This window comes from Phocoena sinus, chromosome 16, assembly GCF_008692025.1.
Source record: "Phocoena sinus isolate mPhoSin1 chromosome 16, mPhoSin1.pri, whole genome shotgun sequence".
In the NCBI taxonomy this organism is placed as follows: domain Eukaryota; kingdom Metazoa; phylum Chordata; class Mammalia; order Artiodactyla; family Phocoenidae; genus Phocoena; species Phocoena sinus.
In genome coordinates this window covers 8,373,144-8,385,762 of record NC_045778.1, presented here as the reverse complement: position 1 = coordinate 8,385,762, position 12,619 = coordinate 8,373,144, and the positions used below count along the sequence as shown (strand labels likewise).

The 12,619-nt window shown below is 39.7% G+C and overlaps 1 protein-coding gene across 1 annotated transcript in view; it reads right to left on the bottom strand.

Moving 5' to 3' along the window:
• RYR2 (ryanodine receptor 2) overlaps window positions 1–12,619 on the bottom strand; it is a 644,069-nt gene that overhangs the window by 280,229 nt on the left and 351,221 nt on the right. Inside the window, 1 exon segment of the mRNA XM_032609082.1 lies at window positions 11,499–11,646. Within this exon segment, the coding sequence (XP_032464973.1) occupies window positions 11,499–11,646 (148 nt within the window).

The following is a 12,619-nucleotide window of genomic DNA, read 5'->3' as shown; positions in this document are numbered from 1 at the left end:
TATTACGGCTGAGTAGTTCTCCATTGTGTATATATACACATCTTCTATATCCATTCATTTGTTGATGGACACTTAGGTTGCTTCCATATCTTGGCTATTGTAAATAATGCTGTTATGAACATTGGGGTACTTGTATCTTTTCAAATTAGTGTTTTTGTTTCTTTCAGGTATACACCCAGGGGTGGAATTGCTGGGTCATAACTGCTACACTATTCTTACACTCATTGATGGCATTCAACTGAACTTGAAATTAACACGCTATTCATAGATATCATCATGCCAAGGACTTGTAAGCTCCATGGATCTTCCTCCAAATGTTCATTGTTTATATTCTATATTTCTTACATTAGTTTAGGGTAGCTTGCAACCATGGTTTAAAGAAGCAACAGCTCAGCATTCTGTTTCTGTATAAAATACTAATAACTAAATGGAAATCTGGATCCACAGACATTTAAAAACAGATTACGCAGGCAATCTGAAACAAATTTTTGTTGCATACCCTGTAGCATCAAGTGGTTGAACACAAAGTAGGTGCCCTATAAACACCTGCTGGACTGAGTCTAGGAACAAAGAGTCTCCTGATTCCTGGACACAGAAGCCCTGGCAAATAGCTAATCAGCAGCACCACCGTCAAAGGTACAGAACTCTCGCCCGCAAACATGCAATTCTCATCCTTTGCTTGACTTTTTAAAAAATTTTATTTAATTTTTTATTTTTATTTATTTACTTATTTCTGGTTGCGTTGGGTCTCTGCGCGCAGGCTTTCTCTAGCTGCATCGAGAGGGGCCTACTGTTCGTTGCGGGCTTCTCATTGCAATGGCTTCTCTTGTTGCAGAGCACGAGCTCTAGGCACATGGGCTTCAGTAGTTGTGGCACTTGGGCTCAGTAGTTGTGGCTCACAGGCTTAGTTGTTCTGTGGCATGGGGGATCTTCCCGGACCAGGGATCAAACCTGTGTCCGCTGCATTGGCAGGTGGATTCTTAACCACTGCACCACCAGGGAAGTCCCCCTTTGCTTGATTTTAAACACTCTACACTCATACAATTCTAGCTCATGTAAGTATGTTACATAACTGGTTTTTAAATTGTTATACTGAATATAACACTAATTGACATTTTAAAAAAACGAACAGTTAGCAGATATATTTCTATCACACTTATCAAAGCTACTCAAAGAAGAAATTCGGGATTTATGCCTTTAACAAACCACTTTAAGGGCAAGATCTGATAATATACTGTGTTCCTAGTACCTCACAGATCCTAGCACGGAGAGGGCAGACACCAATGAGCATTCAAATAGGATGTAAAATATCTATACACGCTGCATTCCAAACCATACATTTAAAAGACAATTACCACTAGAGGGCAGTCAAGATCTAAGCATGTATTAAAATTACAAGTTTTTTATAATAAGCTATGAAGGAAGGCAGGCTAGTCTCTTGAAAATTGTATACGTATCTTGATTCCTTTAGGTGTATCTGTATAATAATCTTTAAAAATCACTGATATTAACCAGTTATCTTTTTAACCTGGTATAATTTCTAAGTAAGCAATTCAAATCTCAATAAAACTTTGTAATGAATAAAAATAAATGACTTTTTCAAATATTTTAAAATATTATTTAGAACAATTCTCCAAAAATAGTATAATTCAAACACTGAGTTCATATTCATTCTGGAATACACAAATCATCATTCTGCTGACTAACAGAAAATAAATGATAGCCCTGACCAATTACATAAGGTTAGATTCAGTTTTAGCAAAATTTTACGTCCTTTACTTTTTTTTTTTTTTTTTTTTCGGTACGTGGGCCTCTCACTGTTGTGGCCTCTCCCGTTGCGGAGCACAGGCTCCAGACGTGCAGGCTCAGCAAGCTCACGGGCCCAGCCGCTCCGCGGCATGTGGGATCTTCCCGGACCAGGGCACGAACCCGTGTCCCCCGCATCGGCAGGCGGACTGTCAACCACTGCGCACCAGTGAAGCCCCCTTAACTTTTGTAATGTCAGCAAAAGCAGTAGAGTCAATTGCAAATTAATGTTTTAAATCTTATCTTAGTGATCACCATTTTGCTTTATTCCATAAAATCTCACCTCTATCTATTAATTTCCATTTTTCACCATCCTTGTCCTGAAGGTCACAATATTCCCAAAGCCTCCCAACTGGTCTCTCTGTCCAAGCGCTCTCCCCTCCAATCTGTTCCTTCCCACTGTCGTCACAGTTATTTTGTTGTTCTAAACTCCGATCACAAATCAAGCTTTTGCTTTAAAACTTCCTGGCGCTAGAACTCCTTGTACTACTTTACCGTATTTCTCAACTGGGTTTTCAAAATATTCCAAGTCTTAGCCTAATCATTCTACCTCCATTTAGTACTGTTCTTTCCTCACTTATACCCTATAATTTAGCCTAACCAGACAATCAATTTCCCCTCAACTCTTTCTAAATTTAATGACATCAGATATACTTTCCCTCTGTCAGGAATGTCCTTTCTCCCACCAACTTCTTCTTGTTGCTATTTTCATCTCTTCAACAGCTAACTCAGATGCCATTTTTTCCCCTTACTGATTCCTCCAGTTGGAAAATGAATCTTTCTTATGTATTTTCCATATACATCAATTTAATCCCTACTAAGAGGTAGGCGGGCTCTTGGATTCCAGGACACACTGGTGAACGAAAAACAGGATCTCAGGGAATTCCCTGGCAGTCCAGTGGTTAGCACTTGGTGCTTTCATTGCCATGGCCCCAGGTTCAGTCCCTGGTCTGAGAACTAACGTCCCACAAGCCGCGCAGCACAGCCCAAAAAAAGAAAGAAAAAATACAGGATCTCAGCCTCTATTGTGGAATATTTTACATGAGCCTCTCTGTTCATTAATTACATAACTTCAGTAAGACTGAACCTTGTAAATCAGCTATCAATGGTTCTATCTTTAAATTCTTAAAATGCAGAAACCATGCCATCCTCTGATCACCATTTTTCCTCCCAGTTTTCTCATTTCCTTATTCAAACACATTCACTCTTCAAACTCATTAATTTCCTCTGTGGCTTCCCTTCCTTATCTATACAGCTTTCAGTACCTTCCTGCCCTAGTACTCTTCTCCTCACTTGCTCTGTTAACCCCCATATTTGTCTAATTTTACTGTCTCATTCTCACCATCTATACTTGCTCTGCTGAGCTTGCTGGGAAACACATGCACACAACAGACTGGCACCGTTACTAACTCAAAGTCTCTAACCTCAGTTGGACCATTAATGTTTCTCTGCTTTTTATCTCTCTGAAACCTGCTCTCTGTCCCATCCCACAAACATCTCTCTCTAATCTTTATTGCTGAGTGACATCAGAAGGAATAGCAGAGTATGGACCTCCAAAACCACTCTTCTCTGTAAAAGCAATGAGAACAATGGAAAAAAGTGGTCAAAACCAACTTTTTCAGAGCTCTAAAAATTAATTAAAGGCTGGCAGCAATCTGGGGAGTGTTTATTCAATAAAAAATGGCTCAATATTTGTAAGGACAGCAAGCTTAGTGGTGCTTTAACTTGACTTAGGGCTATTCCTTTCTTCCTAGATGCACAGTACAATGAAAACCAATAGGCTTTCAATTAAAGTGAAAATCAGCAAGCTAGAAGACTCTGGAGGGGACAAAGCAGAGTGGAGCTCCTCAAAGCCCCATTCACGGATAACTGTCATTATTTCACCTTTCTGGTAGTTCCTTGGAAAGTTCCACTGGCAATACTTACCTTTATTTGACCTTATTTAGAGTTTGCTCAGTGCAAAAAATCCTTTCCCCAGGATCATTTGTTGAAAATCAGAGGCCCTTTTTTTTTTTTTTTTTTTTTTTTGCGATACGCAGGCCTCTCACTGTTGTGGCCTCTCCCGTTGCGGAGCACAGGCTCCGGACGCGCAGGCTCAGCGGCCATGGCTCACAGGCCCAGCCACTCCGTGGCATGTGGGATCTTCCCGGACCGGGGCACGAACCCGTGTCCCCTGCATCGGCAGGCGGGCTCTCAACCACTGTGCCATCAGGGAAGTCCCCAGAGGCCATTTTTTAACCCTGCAACTGCTTGAGGTGGCAATAATAGCTGAGGCAAACAACAAGCTGTCCAAAATATTTGAAAAGAAAAGCTGGGGAATGAGATATCCACAATAGGCTGTGAAAAGTTTCAACATAATCCTGGTGATCTAGTAAGCCATGCTCATGCCTAGGGTTCCGGGTTCAGGAAAAGACGTGAGAAGGCCCTAAGTTCTCAAGTCTGGAAGACCCTGAGGTTCTGCAAAAGCCATAAGTGAAGGCTAAGGTGGGGACTGGCTGGCTGTGTGTCCAAGGCATCTCCCAACATGCACACAGAGCCCCTTCCTTGACAAAAGCTGGGAGAGTTATAGGTCCCATTTATGGAAGTCTCTGTCTAATCACAAGCTGACCACTAAGCTGATGAAATAGAGATTTCAGCAGCCACATGTGACAAACAGAACATACTCTACAGAACTAGCTAAGAAAATTCATTAAACAAATATGTAATGACAATTACAACAAGCACAATAACAAACCCTGAAGGGAGATTCCAGAGTTGCCATATTATACTATTTAAAAATGTCCAGTTTTCAACAAAGATCGTGAGACATGCAAAGCGACAAGAAAGTACATCCTATATACAGGGGAAAGAAGTCAATAGAAATTGTCACTGAGGAAGCCCAGATACTGGACTTATTAGACAAAAATGTTAGGTCTCCCTTTTATACAAGGCCAAACCCTTTACCCATGTTGTGAATTTCATTCCCCCACCCCCAACCATCCTCAGATAATACTTCATCAAGTTCCTCTCCTTTCCTTTCAACTCTCCTTTCCTCTGATTCTTTTCCTTAGCATTTAAAAATGTCCAAATTTCTCCTATTTAAAAGAATGAAAATTTTAACCCTCTTTTTCTCTCTAGCAATAGTCTCAGCTTCATATATGTGTGTGTGAGCGTGTGTGTATACATATATACATATGTATTGAGCCTTGGTTGCTCTGTCTAGTTGTCTCACGTGCATCTCAAACTCAACATATTTAAAATCGAACTCAGAATCTCCCCAATTTCCCATCTCTATCTGCTCCAATTCCTGTGCTCCCAGTGAATGTGAAGGTACTCACCAGCTACTAACCCAGAAGCCATCCCAGACACTCCTTCATCCTTCCACTGATTCTATTTCTAAATGCCAAACAATTCTGTCCTGTGAATTCTGTGAATTCTCTCTATTCACAGTATTGGCTAAGATCAGGCCTTCAACGCTCCTCATCTATACTTCTTTTAGAGCCACCAAACTGCTGTCCTCACCTCTAATTTTGTTCACCTTCAGCCCATTCTCCAAAGAGCCACTGGAGTAATTCTTTTAAACAGAAAACCCTCGTTTCAGTCTCTGTCTTCTCTCCTTCATCTTCCCCTGCTTCTCAAACTTCACTCTATATTCAGCCACGTAAAGCTATCTGATTCCCACGTGCAACCCTCCCTTGTCACTCCAAGCCCTTACACAAACTATCCTCTCTGTCTGGAACACATGAACCTCACTGATTCCTACTCATTCCTCTAAATTTCACCCTAGCTTTGATGGTTTTAAAACATGTCTCCAAATATTTTGTCACACTTCCCTTCAAAAAGTGTGGGCTTAAGGGTGCAATGCATTTAGTGACTCACTTCCAACAAACAGAATATGGCAGAAGTAATTGTAACACGCATTGAGGCTTCCTCCTCGCACTATCTCTTAGATTACTAACTCTGGGGGAAGCCAGCTGCCATATGAAGGCACTGAAGCATCTCTCTGAGGAGGTCTACATGACAAGGAACTTAGGTCTCTTGCCAATATCCAGAGACAAACTGAGCCCTTTAACCAACAACTATGCAAGTGAACTGTCTTAGAAGCAAATCTTCCAGCCCCACTGAAGTCTTCAGATGACTGCAGCCCTGGCCGACTTGATAGCAACCTCAAGAGAGGCCATGATTCAGAACGACCTAACTAATCCACTCAAATCCCTAACCACAGAAACTTTCAGGTAACAAACATTTGTTGTTTTAAGCCATTAAAATTTAGGGAGGGGGTATTTGTTACACAGCAGTAGATAACTAATACACCTCCTTTATGAAGATTTCTCTGACACCACCAAGATCAGTTAAATCCTCTCTGCTGTGACACTTGGGCATTAATGTTTACACTGTATGAAAGCATTGGCAATTTAGTCTACTTTCCCTGCCTATCCTGAAACCTACCTGTGGGCAAAACTGTCTTATTCATTGTTGAATCCCCAGAACTAAGCACGGGAGATGTTCAATAACTATATATTAAAATCAAATGAAAATGAGGATGATTTGAAATATGGAAGTAACATGAAACCCAAAGATGGATTTAGTAAATATAAGCTCCTTTTCTTCCTTCTTGAAATTCATATAAGTCACAAGAAAGTAGGTAACCATAAGGTAGTAATACATTGCCTCACAGAGGTGTTAAGAAGATGAAAGCTTATTATGGTTGTAAATAATATAAAACACTGTATGTCATCAGAATAACATCTTATCCAGTATCCTCCTGAATGCAGTTCTCACTAAAAGTGAATATATCAGATCTGACACAGTTTATGCCCATAATTGATAATGTTTTAAAATATAATCATCATTATTTTTCTCTGGCATACACTGCTTGTTTCTTTGTACAGGGCTAAATGTATTCTCCTCCTTGAATATTGACCACAATTAACTATTTCCCTGAAGACTTAAGGTTATTGTTAGAGCCATGATTAATCATTTCTCTGAGCTATACAGTGGGCTTGTTTCTTTCCTGTTTTCTCCTCAATTTACTGGCTGTCATCTATAGCTTTAGAACTGAGTCAGCCTGACTTGGGCAGCACTCTTTCTATGTAATTTTCAATGAGTATCAGAAAAGCAATGGTGGAGGAAAGACCTATAAATGTCGGTAAGACTCTAGACACCCAAAATATAAATATTCATGTGGGAGGGAATGAAAATAAAATTGGGGGATATCAAATGGTTGATATGTCAGACTTTAAAAGCATGGTTGATTTTTTCCCCAAACCTTTTATTATTATCATTATAACATCTTCCAACAGAAAAGATATAGACTGTCATCTCTCTTATCTAATACTCTCTAGGGAGACACAAAGTTAGAAAGAAGCTCAAAAACTTCTATGACGACTGTACCCTTGTTAGGTATTTATTGTACTTATATTAGGCATATACCTAATAGAGTAGTTGAATCAAATATTTTAAAAGTATGCAGGGCTTCCCTGGTGGCACAGTGATTAAGAATCTGCCTGCCAATGCAGGGGACACTGGTTCAATCCCTGGCCGGGGAAGATCCCACATGCTGCGGAGCCACTAAGCCAGTGTGCCACAACTACTGAGGCTGCACTCTAGAGCCCGTGAGCCAAAACTACTGAGCCCACGTGCCACAACTACTGAAGCCTGCACACCTAGAGCCTGTGCTCCACAAGAGAAGCCACGACAATGAGAAGCCCGCACACCACAACAAAGAGTAGCCCCCACTCGCCGCAACCAGAGAAAGCCCTCACGCAGCAACGAAGACCCAACACAGCCAAAAATAAAAACAAATAAATAAATTAATAAAAATAATTTAAAAAATAAAAGTATGCAAAAAAACTGGAAAATGCTACACTATCCTAAGGTATTATTAATAAACATCCGTATGCCTGATATATCCAATTGTTCATTAAAGAGTACATTTAATGGGTAATTACAAAAAGAGATTGTGGCTTTGTGAAACTAGGAGTCACTATGACTAATGATTGAAGTTCTCCATAGAATGCCACAGTCACTAAGGAGATATTAGACACAGCCACTCATAATTATGATAGTTTACTAAAAATAATCCACAATTGATGATGCGGGGAGATAAACAAATGTCTGAAAGTTTAACCAAAAAAAAAAAAAGATCAATTAACTCTTTAAAAGATTTGCAAGTCTTCAAAATTAACAACGTCTGCTCCACGGAAGATCTCATTTAAATAATGAAAAAGCAATCCACAAACTGGGAGGAAATATTTCCAATATCTGACATAGTTCTTATACCCAGAAAAAGATACATATATGTTTATATATATAAATATATACATTTTCACAGTTTAATAAAAAGAAGACAAAACAACCCAGGTTTTTTAATGGATAAAAGATGTGAACAAACACTTCATAAAAAAAGATACACTGATGGCTAACGAGTATAAGAAAAGATGCCAACATTATTATTCTTAAGGAAAATGCAAATTAAAACTACAATAAGATACCATTTCACACCTACTGTAAGGGCTAAAATCGGTAAGATTCACTACCAGTTCTTGGCCAGGATGTGGGAGCAACCATACCTTCACATATTGGTCACGGGAGCATATTTGCAGAACTGTTTGGAAGTTTCTTGTAAAGTGAAATGTACGTTTGTCCTATGACCCAGCAATTTCACTTCTATTTACCCTAAAAGAAGTGAAAGTATGAATCTGCACAAATACTTGTCTACAAATGTTCATAGCAGTCTTATTCATAACAGTCAAAAACTGGAAACAACCCAAATCTGTGTCAACAGGAGAATGGATTTAAAAAATTGTGGTTTATTATTCAAATGGAATGCTACTCAACAATTAATTTTGTGATACTTGTAAAAACATGGGTGATCACAAAAACAGTATACTGGGGGACTTTCCTGGTGTTCCAGTCATAAAGAATCCACCTTCCAATGCAGGGGATGCAGGTTTGATCCCTGGTTGGGCAACTAAGATCCCACATGCCTCGGGGCAACTAAGCCCACGTGCCACAACTACTGAGCTCACGCGCCTCAACTAGAGAGCCTGCATGTTGCAAACTACAGAGCCCATGTTCTCTGGAGCCCGCCCACCACAACTAGAGAGAGAAAAACCCACATGCCACAACTAGAGAGATGCCTGCGCACCACAACCAGGGAGAAGCCTGCACGCCGCAATGAAGAGCCCACGCTACAATGAAAGATCGCACGTGCTGCAACTAGGACCCGACACTGCCAAAATAAATAAATGAATACATAAAATAAAATAACAAACAAAAACAGCATGTTGAGCAAGATAAGTTAGATAAGTTAGATAAAAAATATAGTGATTACTGTTAGTGGGAATGTAAACTGATACAGCCACTATGGAGAACAGTATGGAGGTTCCTTAGAAAACTAACAACAGAACTACCATATGACCCAGCAATCCCACTACTGGGCATATAGCCTGAGAAAACCATAATTCAAAAAGACACATGTACCCCAATGTTCACTGCAGCACTATTTACAATAGCCAGGACACAGAAGCAACCTCAATGTCCATCGACAGATGAACGGCTAAAGAAGATGTGGTACATATACATACAATGGAATATTACTCAGCCATAAAAAGGAATGAAATTGAGTTATTTGTAGTGATGTGGGTGAACCTAGAGTCTGTCATACAGAGTGAGGTCAGTCAGAAAGAGAAAAACAAATACCGTATATTAATGCATACATACGGAATCTAGAAAAATGGTACTGATGAACCAAGTGGCAGGGCAGGAATAAAGACTCAGATGTAGAGAACATGCTTGTGGACACGGTGGGGGGGGAGGGGAAGGGGAAGCTGAGACAAAGTGAGAAAATGGCATGGACTTATATATACTACCAAGTGAGAGAGTGGCATGGACATATATACACTACCAAATGTAAAATAGATAGCTAGTGGGAAGCAGCCGCATAGCACAGGGAGATCAGCTTGGTGCTTTGTGACCACCTAGAGGGGTGGCATAGGGAGGGTGGGAGGGAGGCTCTAGAAGGAGTGGATATGTGTATACATATAGCTGATTCACTTTGTTGTACAGGAGAAACTAACACAACATTGTAAAGCAATTATACTCCAATAAAGATTTTTAAAAAATATATAGTGATTACATTTATGCAGAGTATAAGAAGAGGGAAAATTAATCTGTGATGATAGAATTTAGAAAGTGGTTACTTTTCGGGGGCAGAGGGAACTTTCTGTGATGAAGAAAATGGTCCCCATGTTCGTTTGGGTGGTGGTTTCTCTCGTGTATACAACTGTCAAAATTTACCAAATTGAACTGAAGACCTGTGCATTCTATTATATAAATATTATACCTCATTTAAAAAATATTTGAAAAAGAACCATTAGCGTTGAGGGCTTATTCTGCACCAGACAGCTGTAGAACTCTTCCCAATTGTTGTGTCTTGACTTGGCAGGGTTTTATTGTTTATCCATCCCAGGGGCCGTGTGGACTGCACACCCTTTAAGGCAGGGATATTTTCTGTGTCTTGCATATCTAGTAGTATCTGCTTCATAATAAGATCTACCAAGTATTTGTTGCTGTAAAGCAGACTTCAAGATACGTTACATTGTAAGAAGTTACATTATGATTATGAACATTATTGTTATTAAATAGGTATCTAATTTTATTTGTAGCAAATATAAGGATTCAGTAACTACAGTGAACTGTCCAGATGCTAACTACATACTGACTCAACTCAAAGGACTGACATCTGGGGCTGGGATCCTGCCTCTACCATTTAGTAAATGGGAAGACACGGAAGTATCTTGAATTTGTTTCCTTAATCTGTAAAATGAGCATAGTACACAGACCATCCTCATAGAGTTCCTGTGAGGATTAAACAATAATTGCAAAGGTCTTCTAAACACTTGTTACACATGATAAGCACTATATAAATATTACCTATCATTACTATTTAAGATTGAATTCCTATACACAGATACTACTCTGAAAATATTAGTCATTAGAGAATATCTGACATAGATTTTTAAAACTTTCTATCAAAAAATACAGGCACTACAATGAAACACGCAGAGCTCATGTCATTTTTGGCAACTTTAAAATATGGATATTAACACCAACTCAAAGTACAGGAGCAAAGGATTAAGGAGTTAACCATCTTAAACCATATTCTTAAAAGGTATTATTCAAAGGAAATACGTCCTTCATAGACCCTTTAAAAATCCATTTATTCAACACATATTTATTGAGTGCCTATTCTAGAGCGTTTTCCTTAAAGCAAAATATTGCACTAATTAATTACTATGGCCTATATGTAAGAGTCTAAACAATGAAGGTTTAGAAAACACTAGCTCCCACTATTGGTTTACTCCCATAAACAACTAAAACTAGCTCTTCTGAAGCAGAGCTGGTGGGGTAGGTGGGAGTGAGGGGCAGTATCAGAATCATGGAGTTAACTGCTCCCTCAGACTCTTCGGGAAGGTAAACCCACTTCTTCCCCCTGCGGAATCAGTGCAGTCCCGAGCCACTCTGCTGAAAGATGAGCTAATCCTCCAAGTGTCCTTCAGGACAAAAAATGCTCTAAACTCCTGGCCTAAATTACATACTTCGACTGAAGGAGTCTATCTTGCACTCCCCCTTTTTATTCATGCATTTGCCTTTAAAGAACTTACTATGTGATTGTGCAACAAGAGGAGAAGAAAGCGAAATTAAAATACCATGATCTTGATCGGGAGCCTCCAGGTTGTAGCCATACCCCAGCAGTGTGCGCACGGCCTCACGGAGGCTGTCCTTGTTGGATTTCTTAGTTCGCGTCATCTAGAGGGCATAGGGAACCAGGCGAGGGTTTCTTCTGTTCTTTACATCCTACAGGAAGGCAAAAAAGGCATGATCATCAAAGAGTGACCAACAGCATTTGGAAATGAGACAGCCACCAAATACTTCAAAATATAAAGCATATGAAGGTAGATACTGTGCCTTCTACCTTCCCTTTGTCTTCCCAGGCTGCAGGAGTTACTGAAATACTATCAGTATGAAAGATTTAATCAAGTGAGTAACCGCATCAATTTAAATAGGCCCTCTCCATGAGAAGAAAAACGTAAAATAACAGCAGTAACAAAAGCCAACTTGAAGGATCTCAGTAATCATCTTCCATCTGCCCTGGTCACAAGGCAATGGGCTAACTTAAGAGAACCTACCATTTCCTTGCCTGTCAGTCATGACAGGTCTTTGTTACAAGAAGAGCCTAATTATTACCGGACATCTGATTTTTGAGCCAAAGGACAACACCAGGCTGCTGTGCCTTCTTCAGAGAAAACTCAGTGCGTGGGCGGCCATCCCATGACCTCAAATAGCTTGGAAAATATGCATCAAGTTGATTCCATCAACTGGGGAAACCAGGTAATGCCAGGAATACTGAAATAGCTACAAACCTCACAATTCGTCTTTTACAAAAGAGGTCCCAAGTTTAAAACGTGATTAAAATGGTGTTGACCAAGCAAGAAGACAGGCTATCTTACGACCTTGGAAAAGGATACCTAATTTGCGAGTAAGTACAACACTTAATCTCATGGGAGGTGGAGATGCCTCCCATGGGCTGTGAGTCTTTAGGGCTCTAACATTTAAGAAGTTATTTCTTTCCACTCACTCACTGCTGCAGGTTTTGTCAAACTTTCCATATTTTAGGAGGCATACTCGATTCTCAATTTACCTTAGCATTAAGAAGAGCTAAGAGGCTGTGGATGTTCCCAAACCTTCTCCAAAAAAAAAAAAAAAAAAAAAAAAAAAAAAAAAGGTATGTGGTGGACAGGGTTTGTTCTCGCTGGGGAAGAGTAAAGAA